Raw genomic sequence first — 20,464 nt, 5'->3', positions numbered from 1 at the left:
AAATCCACAGAGAAGTTTCACTCAACTCTGCAGTTCAAACAAGAAAAACTTTAAACAGATACCCGTCTGGCTCCGAAAAAGAGACATTTAGCTACAGAGCCAGAAGTGGAGACTAAATCAGAGCTAAAAAAGACAGCGAGTATCAGACCTAGATTTGAGGAAGACACAGTGTGTCACTCTGCATCATGTTTATATAAAGAGGCAACTGTTTGCTAAAGCCCTGATGATGTTATGTTTTCTGTTTAGCTGCCCTGAGGTGGAAATAAGATCTGTAGCTTTAATTCTGGTAAAATCATCTTATTCCCCACTGATAGACAGTAATATATACAGTATATTCTGTTGCTCAGTTTGTTGCACCACTTAATTGAAGCTGTAAGTCTCAAGTTCATTTATGGCTGCACAATCAAATGGAAATATTCCGGCCTCGTGCTTCATTTCATACTCATTTCAGCAAAATTCAGCCTGATGTATTTAGACTGTTGGGAAACGAATCTCCACTAGAGTTTAAAATAAAGTAAATAAATAAAGTTTTGTGGGTTTGAGCAACGCTTGGATGCACTGTATGAGTTTTTGTACAGACCAATCAACTGCAGGGCGGTAAGGTTTAATGGGATTTGCAATATAAATAATGTAATTTCTTTGTTTGTTCAATGTAAATCCTTTTCCAAATATCTGCACAGAGCCGGGCGATAATTCAGAGTGATTGATTATTATTATTCAGCTGCTTGTGTCCTCATGAAAAGGACATTGCATTGCTTGATGCAGGATTTTTGTGATTCTATGGATAAAAATGTACCCATTAATTGCATTGATATATATATATATATATATATATATAGTGTGTCACTATATATATAGTGATATATATATATATATATATATATATATATATATATATAATGATAATAATAGAATAAGAATAATGAATAATAATCATGGTACTGATTTCAAATACATCAGCCAGTCCTACAGTGTGTGTGTGTGTGTGTGTGTGTGTGTGTGTGTGTGTGTGTACACTTAAAATCTCATAAATGGACCACAGGAAATGCTAATAAAAAATGTTTTTAAAAGTAAGTTTTGGGGTATTTCACTCTTTCAGGTGTTGCAGTGTCTTGTTCACTGCACTTTTACCTTCCCTCTGTTTTGCAGCCTGTGCATGCAAGCGTCTCCCTCCTTAATCCAGCACTAGGTGAAGAAGCCAGCCGGTGTCCACAGTGCATACCTGTGCTCACTGACATGTACTAACTCACTCTTCCTGCAGGCCATGGCAGAGGAACGCACAGCAATCATAACAATCAGAAGACGAATGTGGCCAACAGGGAGAAAGGGAGGGAGAGAGAGAGAGTGTATATGAAAAATATAAAGACGAGGATGAAATAAGAGACTGAGGGAGTAGAGAGTGGTGAAGAAGAGAGGGGGGAAAGGTAATGAGGAAGAGGGTGAGAAGAGCAGAGGAGATAAAATAAAAGTCAGGAGTTGCCCAAGGCCACAACCATTTGTGTGTGAGTGTGAAGGGAGGAGGGAGAGGAAAAGAGAATCATTAACGAACACCTGTCTGTTTCTGACTCCTAATAAATCAGCGTCCTCTGTATCTGTCTGCAGCTCTCTGCTGTTTGGACGGTTACTGTACATCCTGTGAGAGGAGGGGGGCTGAGATGGAGAGAAGGAGGAGAAAGTGGAGAAGGCAGATGAAGAGGAATGATAAGTTCATCCCTACAGCACAATGAGAGCAGGATCTCCCAGTGGACACATCAGCATTTCAGAATCCCAGGCTGAGGCCGCATTTGCATTCATCAAACTGGATTTATTTTGGTCTAAAAGATCTAAATGCAAAACAGCTCACACACAAAATATGTCTTATATCCAGGTGCTGTTTCACTCCCAGTATTGTACATTAGCAGCAGTCTGAAATCCTCCATATGAATACTGTGCAGATTCAAGTAGAAAGACAGGCATGCTCAGCACTGATGGACAGTAAACATGTACAGTATATGTGCATTGCATGAACATATTGCATACATTGCAGATGTGGGTGTAGATGTTTGCAGATGTTTTCATCCCATAGTGAAGACAACAGATAATCTATGTGATAATAACACAAGTGTCAGCTCACTATCACAGCCTGTTAAAAATTAGCTAAAAAAAACAAAAGCGCATTGTTTATAATAGTTAGCCGTGTACTTTAACCTCAAGTCAGTGGTCATCACAAGGAAATAAAAAACACAATTTAAAGGGGCACTCCACTGGTTTTACAAAAGAAACTCAGTTTGCTTATTATGTTGAGTAAAGTCTGCGAAAATAACCCTGATGATGTCAACAGGGACTAAACTCTTTTGACAGACTGAAGGTGTGGCACTTGACAGACACAGGCATTTACCAGAGTCTAATCAAGCTGCTAATTATCAACTGAGAGCAGTCAGAAGGATTTTTCCCTACTGTAAATTTCCATTTAAAATACTTGTTTTAATGATATCCTACATGTTCTCCATGACAGGGTGCTCCTGGATAATGTAATGACACTATGAGTTTATGTTATGATCATCATTTTTTGTTGTTTTCCACCTTTTCTGGCATGACAGATGTTTTCTTAGATGATGTTCACTTCATTGTTGCCAAAATTAACCTTGTGAGTTATTGTTAACATTTTTGTCTACATAGGCTTTTATCTTTGTATCCTTTGACTAAAAGTTGTTCATACTAATGATTCAAACTTTTACCTCTGGAGCCCTGGATTCCCAAAATAATTCCTCCCACTTAAAATGCTATCAAGTTACATTAGGGCGTGTGTCCAAATAGCATTTTTTATTTTTTTTTCTGAGCATCTTTTTTCAATCATTCCCAATAAGGAGAGAGCATATGTGGCTGTATGTGGCCGCCTAGAGGAAAAACGCAGCACCCAGAGTCTTTTTTCAGAGTGCTCAGCCTTTTTTGTACAGCTGCTCTGAGCGCTTGAACACTTCTCAGGCAACCAATCAGATGGGGCAGGACATGTCACCCTTGTAAACAAGAAAATGGAGGAGAAGCTTGTGCTGGTTGTGCCTATCTATCCCGAGCTCTATGACATGTCAGACAGAAACTATTACAACAAAGACAGAAAAGGCCATTCATGGGGGCATATCGGGAAGACACTGAATGCTTCTGGTTAGTGTTGTGCTTTTATCACTGTACACATTGTACAGTACGATATGTTTAGCTTTACGTATTGTTGTCTAGAGTGGACTGAGTCATGCCCCCACATCCTGCTTGCTCTATGGTTGGCAGACTGAGCAAGACAAGCTCATCCATAAAAAGTAGGCAAGCATCCTTTGGTTGGCGCTCATGGTGTCAAACAGTAATAAACAGCAAAGAGGCGATTCTAGTCTATCATTGAACAGCACTGGTGATATGTTCTCCAGATATTGTTTCCAGGGTCCTGCCAGCACTTTGGACACACGCCCTTGGAAAATGTTTTTGACCCACAATAAAAGTCAGGACCCCTCAGCCTCTGCTGAGGTGCATTAACAATACATGCTGCAACTTTAATTAGCCAGTCAAAACACAACTTCCTGTCACAGATGTGGTGTCACTATGGTAGATATTGTGCCCATGACTTTGAGTGTTGCATTTTACCTTTACCGTTAAATTTCAAACTACCCAGCACATTTTACTTTGTATATTTATAAATAAATGCCCTGCTTCCGACATCATGCTGTGATAGTACTGATGTAACTGGGTAATTATCAAATGATCAGTATATTAATCACATTTTCTAAGACAACTTGGTTCAGTCAGGCTGGGGCCCAGTTGCTGTGGGTCAGTACCGAGTGTGAAAACAATAGTCATGAGTCCTTTTTGGACTAAGGATAGATTGTTAAAATATAACTTGCATAGGCCTAGTGTGAGTATGAGTCATGGACTTTCAGTGAGTCAGCCTGAAAATGTTGATGAAGTGTAAATAAAAAGGTGGGTAAACTGAGTTTTGGGTGAGTTCAGCTTCCATTACATACCTGTTTATCATAATGTGACACAGTATGCAATAATAAAATGATGAAGAATCCCAGTGCCAAGACGGTATTCCACTCAGGGAAAAAGTTCATTCATGTTATCTCCAAAACAGGGGAGTGTCTTTAATTTCTCTCCCACCACTCCTTTTCCACAGTAGAGTCCTAACTCATGTTTCCAAAGGACGCGTCGCTTGCTTCAGGGGAGGCAGTGCAGATGGGTTTGGGAGGAATGGGGAAGGAGCAGAGAGACAGAGGAGAGGATTAATTCTGTCAATCTAATCACTGTAAAATATATGGTGCTTAAAAAAAGCTGACACATAAAATCTTTGCTGCATCTTACGGCTTGCTGCCACGACACTACAGTCTGATGGCACATACATGACCAGTACATGACACTGGCAATATAACATATTACTTCTGTTACAAAGAGTGTGAAGACATTTGGGGAAATATGCCCATTTATGTTCTTTCATAGAGTGAGAAATGTCGGCCTCGTGTCTGTGCATTAAGCAGAAAGCTGCAGTCACAATGTGTTAAGCCTAGATTAGCATGAAAACTGCAAACAGGGGGTCACAGCTAGCCAACGTGGGGGCTTTCTGATACTAACTGCTAACACTGGCTATGTAGCAATTGCAAAACTTACAAATAACTCCACCATTTTAAGGGAGTTATGTGTCTGACAATTTCTTGGCTTTCATAGCTGTTTCTTGCCAGGAAGTTACTGGTCCCTGTTTCCAGTCTTTGTGCTAAGCTAAGCTAACCCGCTGCTGGCTGCAGCCTTTGATTTAACAGACTGATGTAAGAGTGGTATCAAGCTTCTCATCTAACTCTTGACCAGCAAGCAAATAAGTATATTCCCCAAACTGTCAAGCTACCTCTTTAACACCTAACATAAACTGACAGCATGACATTTATGGTTTTTAGGGGAGTTACACATGTAAATATTTCTTGATAAACAACAGCCAGGTGCAGTGACTCTGTGCTGCATCCAGGTGCCAAATTTGCCAGATTAAGTACATCTGTACCTACATGGAGACTAAAACCACCTCCTTCTTGGTAAATGCTGTTAACTTACCTGTGTGTAGTCGTGTAGTACTCACCTGTCCTCATCCAGCAACATTCACTACACAAGACACATGACAACAGCATGGGTCAGAGCACAGGGACACACACACAGATGAGGATGAATATACACTCTATGAGGCTTTTTTCTTCATGACCCAGATGTTGATGTAACAAGCTGTGAACCTCTGGTGCAGAATATGAACTTTGACAAAAGTTGTACTTGAACTGTTCTACTTACTGACTACTTCCTGCTCGAATGTATTGATTGTTCTTTTCCAGTGAAATCATTTCCGTCATACTTTTAAGTTAAACATCAACAGCTGTTGAGGAAATAATAAACAATGTGAATCAGCCATAAGTCTGTGGACGTAATCAAAATCATCTGACGCAGATATACAGTATTTGGCTCAGCTCCCACACAGATTACCTTTAATGACCATGTTGTGTGCAGTGTAGCGAGTTTACGACAGCTAGTTGAGCCGCAGGTGCTCTGCAAATGCTCTGTGGAGGTGTGTAGGTGGGTGGGTGAACTTTTAAAAGCCTTTAAAGTGTGGAATTCATTTATGAGAATCACCAGTCTAAGTGACAGGTTGAACACTGTGAACTCTGCTGGTGCATTGTTTTATTGATCACCTGTGTGGAGCCACAGAGACAACAACATACTGCAGAACATATATGATATGATTCTGATGTTTAGGTCAGATATTATAAAGCTGAACTGAAGTATAAGTATTTCTTATTAAATGGAGACAGAAAAAAGTGCAGTCTATGGATTAGCCAGAGCAGCAAGGGAATTACTTCTGGAAAGTTACACGTCTGTTTAGTTTATTTTGTTTGTATTTTTCGCAAGCAAAATCCTGCTCTCCTCCATTGTTCAGGTGTGAGAGGGTCTCTTTCGCCTTAACAGCCTCATATTTCCCTGACATCAAAACATTTGTAGACCCCTGATCTAGAAACCTTTAGTGTCAAAATGTGCTCTTGCCTAAAATATTTAATTGAAGAACTAGGAGTGTCAGGTTTTATGAATGAGTATGTGTTGTGTGGGATTGTGTGTGTGTGTCCCATGTTCTACTGACCTGGGCTGGAGGTGCCTGGAGTGGCAGTGGCGGCCCCTCGGCCTCGACTCACCAACAGGGCCTCCTGGTTTTCAGCCAGAGCCTGCTTGGCCAGGTAGCGCTCCCTCTTGATCTTCAGCTCCAGGGACTCAGGGACGTCTGGTACGATCCAGTCGATGGCTCGCAGCACAAAGAACACCACATGCTGGAGGAGGGGAGACAGAAAGACAGCAGGACATTTGACCTTCACATCAGACTGGAGAAAAATGTCTGTCCTGTCACAATATCTAAAGTTTGAACTGTGAGTACACAAGCAGATATAAAAGCACCACATGTAAAGATGTGCAAAGCAACATTGTGCGTTTGAGCTTGACCTTGAAATTTATGTTTTGAGAAAAAAAAACTCAAACTCCACTGTCCACCAGAGTTTCAACCACTTCTCACTGGATGGACTATTGCTCAGCTGAATTATCTCTATGACAAGTGAACGAACCCCATCTACTGATGAGGGCCTGAAATCTTGTAGATCATGGAACTCAAAGTTAATTAATACATTTTTTGTCAAACATGGGCAACATCTATCATCACTACTGAATGATTCCCAGGTCTCATGACTTTTCTAATAATCTTGACATCATTTTTTGGGATGTGCTTCTCAAATTTCCATCATCTTTGCAGAATTCCTCGACAGCTAAAAACTTTTCTACTGTTTCTGTGAATTGCTTGTACTGTATCCCGGTTCTCAGTGTTCACTGTTTTTTTCCACACATTTGTTCAGTGGCTCACTAGAAGTCCAGAATACGTGTCCTGCTTAAGTCTGATTGTGTGGAATTTGTACAGTAAATGTGTATGAATTTAAGATGAAACAAAGACACATAACACTGGAGGAGAACACAAAGACAGAACAACAGGGGAAATGTCATAGAAAGAGGAACAAGGTGAAAAGACATGAAAACATTTCAGGGCATGTCAGTCATAAAATAATGACTGACAGAATAGAAAAACACACAAAGAGAGGGTTAAATCACCAGAAGTTCAAGTATGCACCTGGCAACAGGCACAGCTGGTGATAGAGATGTGGGTGAAAGACAAAAATGAATTAAATATTGGCATTAAAATCAATGAAACAGGCAAAATGAAACAAATAGAGAGACAAAGCAGCTCCTTCATACCTCAAAAGCAATTATGAAGCCAAGTCTGACAGCAAGGAGCTCCCAGTAGAAGAGTGTGTAGTTTCCATGGTTGTCCCTGTATGCTTTGTATCTGAAAAACAAGTACAGTTACTGCATATCATACTGTGTAATGGCTGTAATGTGTCTGATATACCACAGAACAAACTAAACAAATAGTTAAACAGTAATATTACTCTCTGTTGGTCAAGTCTATGATCTGACGTCAGCAAGATGAAAACAGAAACCCTGACGTTTTGAAACTTCAAGGATTTTACTAAAAGTGACGTGAAATCAAACATATGTGAGACTGAAATTTCAAAGCAAAGAGTGTTTCCCCGCTTTCAGATTACATGCATTCAGACAATCAGCACACAGCATACCTGCACGTGTAGTTCAGAGGGGCGTAAGCCAAGGTAAAGTTGACATATCCATTGAGATCATTGTCAAACTTGTACTGGTAGAGCAGACGAGGTAAAAAATCAGATGTGAAAGCGATCAGAAAAGCCTGCGGAAGGGCATAATATAGTGTTTAAGTAAGTCACTGTCATTGTCACGTTTGTGATAACGATGGCGTCTTGTGATGATGTCGTCATCAGTTGACTCACATTGGCGATGACGGACAGGTGCGACAGGGCTTCCAGTATGTTGAACCAGACTCCAATGTTCTGGGCGCGCTCAGCCACCGGCCGCCGATACTCGCACACAAACTTGTGGGCGTCCAGACGGATTTCTACCCAGTTGTTGAGGAGGGCGAAGAGCGGGGCGAGAGGGAATGCCGCCACGAAGATGGTGATGAACCCGAACTGGAGCACTGCAGCACAAGAGGCTTTTTTAATTTAAAACTGTTTAAATATGCATTGACATCACATGCTTCATACATTCAGTGCTAGATACTCACCCATCTCCAGATACTCTTCAAACAGGCCTTCACATTCCACTAGCTGGTAGTCTTCCTCCCAGCGCCGAGGCTCATGGGATGCCTTATCCCCCAGCACTTTGGCTAAAGTTCTCTTTTGGCGCCAGGCCTTCACTTTCCTGTCAGAGCAGAGCAACAGAGAGCAAACTTGTCAGTGTAAAATAACCATGACAGTAGTGTTAATGTGGAAAATTTACATTCAGCACAGGGAGGTCAGAGGTCAGGCTCATTAACGAAATAACAGATCTGGAGCAGGCAGAGATTCTGGTGCTTCTTTTGATTCTAATTTAGTTTGTTTATTTTTACATTTATCATTAATTTCACTCTGCTTTTCATCTTTTTTTTTTGCGTCTGCTGTTGCACACTGGGATTTCAAACTTTTAGTGTTGCCATGAGCACAGGTTTTTCATTTCTTCAGAGCTGGATTCATTTGGAGTTGTTGTCATAGTAACAAGTCCCTTAGGCTGAATCCTAAAGTTAGCTGCAGATTGTTCTCTTATGGCTTTGCAACTGGCATTTTAGCAGCTCATTCCTGCTTTGCTGTAACACATAACTGCCTCAGAACTCACGTCAAACTTTTTTCATATAAAGACAAAGGCACAGTCTTCTACCTACAGTCTATGAACCCCAGGAGAAACAAATTAGAGAAACCACACCCAGTCCTCTTTGATGGGCTGTCAAAGGCCAAAGCCGGTGCCTTCCCTCACCTGTTAAATTTAAAACTGATCTGATACAAATCGAGTGCTTAATAGGTTTCATTTAAAAATTGTCCATTTCATCTACCCAGTGGCAGCCATCCTCTCAGATATGACCAAGAAAGGACAACTGGGACAAGCATGCTGATCCAAAGAAGAAGATGCCGCCACCAGAAAGAAGCCCTGCCAGTGTCAGGGTTAGATTAAACCAGTGGTAGTCAACAGGATAAACCCTGCGGGCTGTGTTCCTCAAAGGATTTGGGTCCTAAATCTGGATGCAGCTGCAGTGTAGAAAAAAGAAAGTGAAAACCACTTTGACAAGCAGAACAAACCTGACTGCCAACTCATGCATTCAGCTACAATCCATCATTTAATCAGTCTGACAGCAGCTGCACATTAGACCTCACTACTTGGGAGGTCAGCACAGAGATCGACATCAAATACAGTAGATATTGCTGTGTTTTCCCTCTGCTCTTTGCAGGCTCATGTGCAACACGTCACATCCCAATACAAAATGGTATTTGCCTTCAATAGCTACCCAGCTAAATGCCTTAAATTAATTAAAGAAAGCATTAATACAATATCAGACTAGGTGTGATTCATGTCTAAACAACATAAGAAGAAGAAAATCAATAGATCTCTGCATATTTGTTTTCAGTTTTTTCATGAGGTTTTCATTCTGCTGTCAGTTTCTGATGGTTTGTACATGGGGCCGTGTCTCTTTTTCCAACAGGGTGAAGTAAACACAGCATCACAGCGCCACCAGCAGTCAAAACCTCAAGGCACAGTATCTTCCTGACCATCTGTTACCTATGTTGTGTAGTGTAGTCCTCTACGACCCCTATTTCTGCTCTGCTGTCTGGTCTGTTATGTGTCCGGAGACACACACACATACACACACTGTGGCAATGCTGCAGAGGGACCCTGGTGAGCGTTACTGCACCAAAGAGCAGTTTAAAGCAACACCATGACAAAAACCACGACAATGTCATGCAAGTAGCATGTACAACAAAACAGAGCTCAATGGTCAATATCACTAATATGTGAGGTGTGAATCCTGTTAATTGAATACAATTTTACAGAAATGTCTGATTAATGAAACTATAATGCGAGTACCATATTAAAAAACCATCTGTAATAACAGTACTGTACAACTTTTGTTAGTGAGATTCTATTCTTTTACTCCTTTAATATTTTGTATGGCTGTCTTTATTTCTGATGACAGTCGATCCTCCTGGGCATGGAGGATACCACTCTAACACAAGTCTGTGGGGAGATGATTCTTTTCAGCTGCTCTTTGCTGGAGGCGTTCTGTTGATCTACCTTCCACTTTAAAATGCTTCAAAGATGTTCTCTTGGCTTCAGATCTGGAGACATACTTGACCAGGTCACAGATTTAATCTTTTTCTTCTTTTTAGAAACTTGTGTATGTGTATAATCTAACTTGTTTGTTCCAATTATACATGAGATCAAATATCCTACACTTGAACTTAAAAATAACACAATTACTGTAGGATATCACAGTTTTGAATTATTTAACATTTTAGTGATACTGCACAGGCTTGTACTTAGTTATATTGTATACTTTACATAAAGTATGGATGCTATGCCATCTTTTTATACCATAGAGATCGCATATTGATATTATTCCAATTCTAATTTAAAAAATGTCTGATACCCTTCAGACTGTTTAGTAAAAGCAGGAAAACCTGTCATGTTGGACACAGACAACATAATATTGTCAGTAGACTAATGGACAGCAGTTTGATCTATGAGAAAACCCATAGTGGTACATCAGTCAAATAGAAACATACGGGATAATGAACTCCTGAATGTTGTTGATGAGCTGCTTTCCCACCATGATGATGAAGAGTTGTTCAGCCAGTTCAATGAGACAACCCCCAGGACCACACTGCAATATGAAAACAGACAGAAACACACAGACGTGAAAGTGGAGCATTAAGTTTTCTTTTCCTTGCTTGGATAAAAATCAATAGCAGGATCTATAAAATCATCTTGTTACATTTACTGTAAATTTATAGATTATCCAAAAGTAGAAGAAGGGACTCACATCTTCGTTCCTCATCCCAAACAAGGTCCCATAGTTGGTAGGATAACCCACAAACCTGTAGTAAGACAGTTAAAATTTTACTGAGACAAAATTTTCTTTCTTTCTTGATCATTTCTGTGTCTGTTGAGACTGACTCACCTTCCTTTAAAGAAAGCCACATAGAAAGGAGAAGAGTAGAAGTTGACAAACTGGAAGATGAACACCTTGAAGATGAAGGCATTGTCATACTGGGTTTGAGTTCTGTGCATCTCTGCCACAGATAAAACAAGGAAACAAAGTGTTAGACATTAAATCCTTGATAATAATTTTACTGTTTGTATTTGTTTTCTCTCCCAGATGAGTTTGGCAAACCTCAGGGATCTCCTAAAACCTGACTGCACAGAAATGTTGCCATGTTAATAATGCTGCGGTAACACACTGTCAAAAACAAGAAACAAGAAAGACAGTCTGGTCTGTCACATGTGTTGTGACAATCCCACTTCGCAATGTGTTTGTGTTGCCCTTGGTGAAAGACAATTTTTTACCCCAGATGATGAGATCAAACTGAAGACATCATCTGCTCTGTGAGGAGTCTTTAGTTAGTGGAGATCCAGTGACAGGCTGATATCAATATACAGTAGTGAGGTTTGAGGTGTTGGAGAGCAGTATTGATTCTTACCCCATTTAGTGAGCTGCTCGGCTAATGCAGTGTAGACCCGGCCCATTAACAGGATGAGGCCCAGATTCACAATACTGCTGGAGATGTTGGCGATGGTCCCTGCCTGATGAGGAAGTCACACACATGTATGAATGCACACTATACACAAATAGACACACACACTCAGACGATGCTAGAATGTAACTACTTCACACACAGACCTATAGTATAGACTATTAATGTAGTACTGTAGTGTAGTTAGTATTACAAGAACATACGTCATTTGAAATATTCAAAAATTAAACGCACACATCCACTGTAGACACCCTGATATACCTCTGTTCGCAGGACGGGGCTCCCAGTATGGAACATCATCACGCTGATGATGCCGCGGCACATGACCACCGTCACCAAGAAGATCATCACCACACACAGCTGAGAGGAAAGACATGGGGGTATTGGCTCAAAAGACTGGAATTTTATGTAGAAAAGTAAAGAAATATCAGAGACATAATCCTGGGATGAAGCAGTTCATCATCATCATCATCATCATCTACACCACTTCACTGAATGTTCCAGCCTCACAACTGCCTGGTTCTGTCTTAGTGAATAATTTCCAGACACCTCTCAGCAGTACTGATTATCTATCTTCTCCATGGAGATCAGCCAGAATAACTTGACTAAAATACATAGTATCTTTTTCTGGATTTGTCCGATAAATTCATTTGCAGTAAAATTGATTCTTTGAATGGGAAACAGTAATTAGCACAATGTTTCATAGTTTTCTTATCTTTCCAAGGCCAATCCACAAGTAACTACTGTTTTAGATACATAGTTGGTATTATCTAGTTTGTATATTGTAACCAATTAAAGCCGAAATGTGTTCATTTCAACAGGAAACTGCTGTTTGCCTCATTTTCAGCAGTATAAAAGTAAGCTACCTGACTGGGTCGGCTTCAGTCTCAGTCACTCCTCTTGGATGTCTTTCTAGATCAGTGATCACAGATACTGTTCCGTGCAGTTAGCCTTTACAGACCATGTGTGTTGGTGCCATGGCAGCATTTTCAATTTTCCCTGTCACTATTGTCAGAAAAGGGTTGGAGGGAAACTGATCCTCAGGTCCCTGTCCAAAAAGAAGTTAATCGTGGATACAGCATACAGTGTACGGCTGAGATTATCAGATCGTATCTAACCCTGTGGGTAAATGACCTGGATTCATTATTAGAAAAGGGTTGAGTTACCACTGAAGGATTCAGTGGAATAGCACACACAGGTGCAAACCCCACCTCTCTTTCTCTTCAGGATCTCAAGAGTAAAAGCTCAAAAGACACTGAGACTCTTCAGTGAAACCAAGTATAATGAGATTGATCGTAAGAATAAGAAAAGAAGAGCAGGTTTGCTCATACATGTTTGGAATCTGATCAGGGTGTTGCATTAGAATCACATCATGTTATATGACTGTTGGAAGATGAGTAATTAATCAAATCAGACAAGTTGCATTATGTTCATCAGCTTAGAAGTAGGTGACACTGAGAAGCCAATGTCAGACTGTATATTTGTATATGATATTGATCTGCTCTTATAATAATGAGGTACACAAGGAAAGAATACCTCACTTACAGTAACACTACTGTAAACTGATACACCAGAAATTCAAAAGCAGCTCAACAGCTGCCTTTAAAACATTTTGAAACAGCGTCTCACCATCATAATGATGACCATGGAGCCAGTGAACATGCGCGACAGCCTGGTCTTCTCTGGAAAGTAGGGCTCTTTGACCCCAGTCACTGGATTTTCCTCCATAGTCGGGGCCATGGCTGCAAACTCTGGCCGAGGACGCTCCTGAAGGCACACAGTGATGACATCAGCTTTAGTGGACTCACTCTTATCTGCAGGCCAGCTGCAGACCTCAGGTCTACGGACCCCAGGTCTGCGAACCAGTGGGTAGAGAGTAGGTTCCCCAGAGGTCAGATGCGTAATTTACTTTTTTGCTGTGTTGTTTCTCCTGTTTGCTCAAGGTGAGAAGTTGGTGGTGGTTGATGGTACTGTAACGTTTGTGTAAAAAAAAACTATGTACCATCGAAGATTAGTTTGGTGTGGTATTTGTCTTTCAACCAAACACTAATAATTCACTTTGCAAAAGAGTTTAATGCTTTAAATTTTATTCTTTACCAAATGTCAAGCCTTTTATCCTTGTGTTTATTTAGCTAATTTAGTCTGTATTTAAAGCAACACTCAACAAGAAAAAATACTGAGTACTGAGCTTGCAGACCTGGGGTCTCCAGACATGATATTGGAGTTGGACCCTGTTGGGTTTGCTAGTCCTTTAATCATGACAAACCAAAGAATCATAAAGTGTACAAGACCAGTATGGTCACAGTCATACTGAAAGCACACCTCTTCTTCATGGAAGTCCATGCAGTCCCAGTGATGGGCCAGGGTGGCCATCTTTCGCTTCCAGTACTCCAGAAAGGTCACAGCCCAGAAGGACATGAACACACTGAAGAGAACTGTACCTGGGTGGTCAAATAAGTAGCCCAACTGCAATGCAGAAAGGTACAGTACATATGTTTTGTAAAAGAATATCACCTCTTAGTCTATTTGCATTATGACCACAAACTGGTTTGTTTACCAGTTAAATATCTTGACAGCTCTCTACCTTGGCCATGGTGCAGATATCTGACATGTTCCAGGCCTTGCATGTGTTGCAGAGAGGACACATCAGATAACTGGCTCCGCTGGTACAGATTTCCTTCCTGTTGACAGACACATAAACACAGATTATTTACAACCAAGACAGGCCACTTTGACAGACACAGAGCTATCTGGACCTTTAATCGCATCTACTCATTATTATTTATGTGAGAGCTAAGGGACTGTGTGAATCGACAGTAGTGGGTTTTGCATGCAAACAAACCCAGGGTATACTGAATCCGGGATGAGTGAGAAAATAGTACAGATGAAAGGTGTTGAAATCAGTCTCTCAGCTTGCTGCTTGGGAACAGAGCTACAGCACTTTCACAGTTATTCAGCGAGTTATTCAAACCACGACTATACATGAGATCTGCTGAGAAACGTTTGTCTTCCTTTATTTGTGTAATGGGGGAGATTATTCTGCACTAATTTTCACATGAGATGGCTGCAGTTTATTGTTGCTGGAGACTGCTCTCCATCCATTCTCCACTAATCAATGGCTTTAATCTACAATGTGAACTAATGAACCTCATGAATATGAGACACTTCTTTCCTAAGATATTGACTTGCCTCCCACTCTCTCTAGCCTCCCTTGTTATTTCATACTGGGATGAATCTTCTGTCACTGAAACCAGATGGTTGGGCTGTATGAGGGTCCACACTCTGAGAAAGAGAAGTGGTTCCACAGTGCTGTGTAGGCAGACCAGAACCCACTGTTATAAATCATTTATAATAAACTGGGTGTGAATTGTAGAATTATGGGCTTTTTGTTTTTATGCAGAACAGACTGTGCTTTGATTTATATGAAATTATGTTTGTTTAACATAATTTGGGGGAAAGTGTGTGAAACTGTGGAGCTTTAATTCCTGGCTAAGCCTGACATCGCTTAAAGGAACTGTTTAACATTTTGTGAAAAACACTCATTGGCTTTCTTTCTGAGAGTGAGATGAGAAAATCGATACTAATCTCATGACTGCGTGTTAAGCTCAGAGCTGAACTGTGGCTATGGGACCGGATGCCAGATGTGGTCTGTTAACCCAAGTTTTGTTATAGGTGTCTGTGAAGGCACCAAATCTGACAACTACACTGCTTATGGAAGACTGCAGGAAGCTGCTGTGTCCAACTGTTGTTTGCTGAGACATACTGTAGTTCCACCACTGAACAGGCTGTAAAATGAAACTGTTCAATTAGAGGATAATAAAAAAATAATTTCCCAAGACTCTCTCAATTGTTGCTTTAAAGCTTCGCTCATTAGACGACTTGACAAACAAACACCTCATGAGGTAGAATCTGTTTTCTTATGGCTGTGATGTGATACAACTATTAAAATGTTTGTCTGTGATATGACAAACATAACAGAAGCACAAGAACTGAAGAATTACAAAGATGAGAATCTAACACAGTAATGTCAGTTACATAGATAGCATTATACAGTATATCTAAAGTTTGCTAACATCAGTCACCTTAAGGAACTGGTCACAGCAGACCAAGTGAGGTTGTAGCAGCAAAACCTCTGACTACATTGAATTGAATCAGGGTGTGTTTTATTGCTTATGGAGTCAAATTTTAACTTGTCAGAACAAGATTGTGTCATTTTCACATCATCACAGTACAGAGACAAGAGCACACAGATCATTACAAAACGACTGCAAGGAGAAAGCCAGAGACAGCTCAAATATTTTCTCAATCATCTATGGGCTTTTGTTTGTTTTGATAATGATAGAAATTCAAGATTATTATGCCATAAATTATTATACCACCTATTCTCATCAAGGGCTATTCCACATAAATACTAAACTACCCTTTTTATATATTTTTTGAGCATTTTATGCTTTAATTAGGGAGCAGGATGACACCCAAGGGTGTGCAACAAAGATTTCTTGCAGAACTCGAACAAGGGTAACTATGGTTCAACGGCCTTAACACCTAGGCCAACGGAGGGCCCTGTAAACTTGCATTGATGAGTAAAATTGGTGGAGCTTCCCTTTAAGATTTGACTAACACACCTTGATCCATCAGATGAACAGCACCCAACACTTAATTAACTTTTAAGTGTGTGTTGTTTTGTGAGCTGCTTCATTGCTTGTGCCAGTATTTTGTGTGTAGTGTGTGGACTCACGCTGGTGTGTTGGTATGCATGGACATGACGCCAGACACAAAGACCAGGGTTCCAACCACTGCGGCTGGCAGCAGCCATGCTGTGTAGAAACCTGCAGAGACATAAAGGTCCATTAGGCTGCAGCTCTCTGCTGATGCAATTACACTGTTACACTGCTGTTTAATGCTGAAGTGTCCTGATGAAGAGGTTTGGTTGGTATCACAGTAAACATGTCTCATGCTGAGGATGATACTTTTATTGTCTCAAGTTTGTCCCTACAAATTCTGTTGACAAACTTTCGTTAGTCACAAAAGTGTGACATTGAAGTCAGACAACAGGGAATAAGAAAAGAAAAAGTGGAGACCAAAGGACAGAAATAAAGGGAAAAGAGAAGGAGAGAAGATAATCTAAGGATAATCTGTAAATATAACAGTAACAATAAGAGCTACTATCATCAGTACCATGATCACTGTTGCCAATGAAGTGCCTGAAAAAGTTAGTACGTGGACCTTGAGTTTGTGTGAAGTGTGTGGACCGTACAGATTTAGGACCAAAAGCTAAAATCAATTTCAACTCAAATCACTTGTCATAAAAATTGGTAATTCATTCCCCATTCAACATTATTATGCATCTAAAAACAAATGGTGTCACAGTAAATACTTATGACATCAAATATTTTTTTATTGTCATGTTATTTTTCTGTTTGTTTTATATTTTTAAAGAATTTTATTTTGAATTTTTGGATTCTGCTCTGCTGCCTCAAATTAAACCAAATGATATCCATATGAGAAAGTTAAGAGCAGCTGAATGCTTTGTATGGGCACCATACTTATTATATCTAAATAAGAATTTATATTTACCCAGCCAGGCAAAGTAGAGTGCAATCTTCTCTCCAAAGTACTCCCTGATGTGGTCCAGTGGTTGGTACTTGTACCACCTCCACCAGCGGGCCCAGTAGTGGTAAAGAACCTGCCTCTGATTTAACTCGTCAGGACGGATCTCAAACTTTGGGAGCTGAAAGGGGCCCTATCAGAAAAAAAAACCCAAAAAACAAGCAGCTGATTATAAAGAGAGAAAAGTCTTACATCGGACTAAAGTGCCCATAAATAATATCTGACCTCATGCAGGGGGAAAGCTGCAGTGTACGCCCCTTCATTTATCAGTCTTTCCACACCTACTTCAGCCCTCTTCTTTTTGCCGTAAACCGTCCTAGCGAGGATCTCGTACACCTGAAATAAAACACAAACTCTCACTCTATCAGAGAAAATAATCACTGAATACATGCTATACTGTAGAGGAAGTCCTGTTACTCACAACACGGTGTCTCTGTGTATTAGTGAAGTAGGTTTCATGGTCGTCACAGCCGAGGAATCTGGAAAAGCCAGTTACAGTTTTATATACTGCAGTTCAATGTGAGCTGATTCTATTATGGACCAAAGTGAACCACAACTCACCTGTTCATCTTTGACTTACGGAAGGCACATGTGTAATAGTCCAGTGGCCTGTTTGGCACCGACTCTGTCATTACATTAGGTATGCATAATCTACTCAGTACCTGAGCAGATGTGTTTAAATCCAGATGTGGCTGTGCCTAGAAGCCAAACACAGTGATTCAGTATTAAGATAATTTCATCAACCTTGTCTTTATAAAGTTATAATCCTTAGACTCATTTCTTTTGGTGAATCCTGTGGTTACTGGTGATAACTGTAAGCACACTTTAGTAATTCATTTCATTCACAATGAGATGTGCATTGACTGTTGGGAACAGAAGAACCTACAGTGATGCTTGCAGCTGCAGCCGTACTGAGGCACTGCAGAGCTTTGAGTTAAATGCTGATGTCAGAAAGCTCAACATGTTAACATGCTCAAAATGACAATACTAACATGCTGATGTTTAGTAGGTGCAATGTGCACAATGTAACATGTTCGTTTAGCATGTTAGCATGCAAACATTTGCTAATTAGCACTAAACACAAAGTACAGTTGAGGCTGATGAGAGTATCATTAGTTTTGCAGATGTAGTAAGTAATGGATGAACTGAAATTTTGACCTGATGATGACACTAAATGAAACGTTAAGGGATTACAATTCAATGGCACATGTACTATATGTACCAGTTCATCCAATAAATGTGGATTTCACTGAAAACCAAAAATGCCAACCTCATGATGATGCTTAAGTAAAAGCAGATGATCACCAAAGTCATTAGGACATATCATCTGGGGACTATGAATATCTTATAAAATCTATAAAATGATGATGACAATCCATCAATTACTTGTTGAGATATTTTAGTCCAGATCACAGTGGAGGAACGTCCAACTGATCCCAGTGCTACTTACAAAACTACACTAAATGGCTGTTAGTTGACACATCCACTCATAATTAGTATCAAAGATGGGGTTTGATGTAACGAAACTCTTAAGGATTATAACTTCAAATTAGAAATATTTCATTAAACAGCTGTGTTAACCTGCAGTGGCGCTCTCAGACAGAGTTCCTCAGCGTAATACACCAACACATCCCAGGGAGCACTAATTTTCAGAAAATGTATTGTTTTCTTTTCATTCGCTGTTTCCTCCTAAAGGGAAGAGGAGCAACATAGTGGAGTTGTTAATTAATAAGTCAACAAAAATAATGAACTTACGAATAAGATGAATAATCTTGAATCTGATTGACAGTACCTTTTCCATGACCAAGCCAACACTCTTTAGATTCTGAACAAACTTCTCCCTCCACTGTGCCAACTGTGCTTTCCTTCGCTCAGACCTGCTGCTCTCCTCCGTGGGCACAGCTCCCCCCTCCTCACTGGGCACCTCACTCTTCCCCTTCCCTCGCTGCTTCCTCCGTGAGCGGACCTCCCACACCAGGACAAAGTCTAAACCCAGATCAACCATAGAGGGCCCAAAGGGTAAATGAAGGACCGACCTGCTCATCCATTAGTGAGCTCGTGACAGCTAAAATAATGCAAACTGCTGATGCTGCCTACCAATTTTAGTTCTTCCATCTCTGAAGTAATTCCCCAGCTGTGGAAGTGGCTGGTTACATCTTGTATTACAGTGAATATAAATGTGATCATCACCATCCATATCTTCATCAGCAGCTGCAGCTGAAAGCTGAAAGCATCCACAGTTTAGTTCTTATCAAATATCTGTTAATTAGAAACAAGTGAGAGCTGCAGACAAAAAGACTATTTTCTGCTCACTTTTCTGCATGTAAACCATTTGTTAAGTATGTGGACGGTTAATTTCCTTTTGATGAGGGTACAGTAAAATCCTGTGCCATTACACAGCATCATAAAAGCCTCCACTTAGCAGTAATGAGTCCATAAAGATGAGACAGAAAATGATAACTGGGCTTTTTACAGTATGATTGAGAAGAATCTTTCAGCGCACTAAAGTCGTGTCTCACCACAAGACATGTTTGATACACTAAACCTCATAGCATATTGTACGCCTGTGGATTTCACCTCAAGAGTAAAACCCTTCTATATTCACTGCAACATCTCAGACAGGTCAGTGAGGTGTGAAGGGATGCGTAATTCCCGGCTAATGTGTGAATGAATGTGCAGTTATTTTCTAAGTTTGTGTGATTCCAATATAAAAGTAGAAAATACTGCAGCATTTCAGGAAAAAAAAAAAAAGCAAAACAGTGCTTACATATCTTGGTGGGATGAAGCCCCCATTCTGCAGACTCCCATAGCTCTCTGTGGTTTGTGCTTCACCCCCATAGTCCAGATCCAGGAGGACCTCTCTGTCACCCTTCACCAGCTCCGAGCCCTTCCTCAGCATGATGCGGAGGAGGACTGAAAAGTCCTCAGGCTGGACACAGACACTGGGCATTCGCATGAAATTGTACCGCTGAAACATACATGCTGAAGTATTTCACAGATGACATATGACATATAAAAAAAAAAGGTTGATACTGTACCTTTTCTGTAGTAGCAATGAGGCTGCTGCTGGGTTTGCAGCAATCTGTGCTTCCCTTCTCTTCTCCCTCCTCTTTATCTCTGCATCTGTCTAGCTCCTCTGTTCCCCTGATAAATGGCTGTGAAATACCGTAATGGACCTAGCATGC

The 20,464-nt window shown here is 40.5% G+C and overlaps 1 protein-coding gene across 1 annotated transcript; it reads right to left on the bottom strand.

Annotated features, from left to right (window-relative positions):
* Positions 1 to 1,523: 1,523 nt before the first annotated feature.
* ano11 (anoctamin 11) lies at positions 1,524 to 20,202 on the bottom strand. The gene is made up of 23 exons (XM_071475347.1): positions 20,047 to 20,202; positions 19,377 to 19,503; positions 19,072 to 19,265; positions 18,861 to 18,968; positions 17,841 to 17,977; positions 17,701 to 17,758; positions 17,505 to 17,615; positions 17,247 to 17,412; positions 16,408 to 16,498; positions 14,254 to 14,350; positions 13,992 to 14,135; positions 13,299 to 13,436; positions 11,931 to 12,029; positions 11,616 to 11,718; positions 11,096 to 11,207; positions 10,958 to 11,012; positions 10,701 to 10,798; positions 8,174 to 8,310; positions 7,881 to 8,086; positions 7,656 to 7,780; positions 7,276 to 7,366; positions 6,125 to 6,308; positions 1,524 to 4,177 (listed from the first exon to the last, which is right to left on the bottom strand). Exons 1-23 carry the CDS (start codon positions 20,176 to 20,178, stop codon positions 4,146 to 4,148), a joined length of 2,745 nt encoding a protein of 914 aa, XP_071331448.1. The 5' UTR covers positions 20,179 to 20,202; the 3' UTR covers positions 1,524 to 4,145.
* Positions 20,203 to 20,464: the final 262 nt, after the last annotated feature.

This window comes from Trachinotus anak, unplaced genomic scaffold (assembly GCF_046630095.1).
Source record: "Trachinotus anak isolate AG129_WGS33_773 ecotype Australia unplaced genomic scaffold, CSIRO_AGI_Tana_v1 ptg000004l, whole genome shotgun sequence".
Taxonomy (NCBI): domain Eukaryota; kingdom Metazoa; phylum Chordata; class Actinopteri; order Carangiformes; family Carangidae; genus Trachinotus; species Trachinotus anak.
This window is presented reverse-complemented; position numbering and strand designations above follow the sequence as displayed.

Coding starts and splice junctions, on each gene's coding strand:
- ano11 (XM_071475347.1), bottom strand. CDS start 20,178: ATGCTGAGGAAGGGCTCGGAGCTGGTGAAGGGTGACAGAGAGGTCCTC. Junction 17,978..18,860: donor GTCTGAGAGCGCCACTGCAG/GTTAACACAGCT, acceptor TTTGGCTTCTAG/GCACAGCCACATCTGGATTT. Junction 16,499..17,246: donor ACTCTACTTTGCCTGGCTGG/GTAAATATAAAT, acceptor ATGTCTCTGCAG/GTTTCTACACAGCATGGCTG.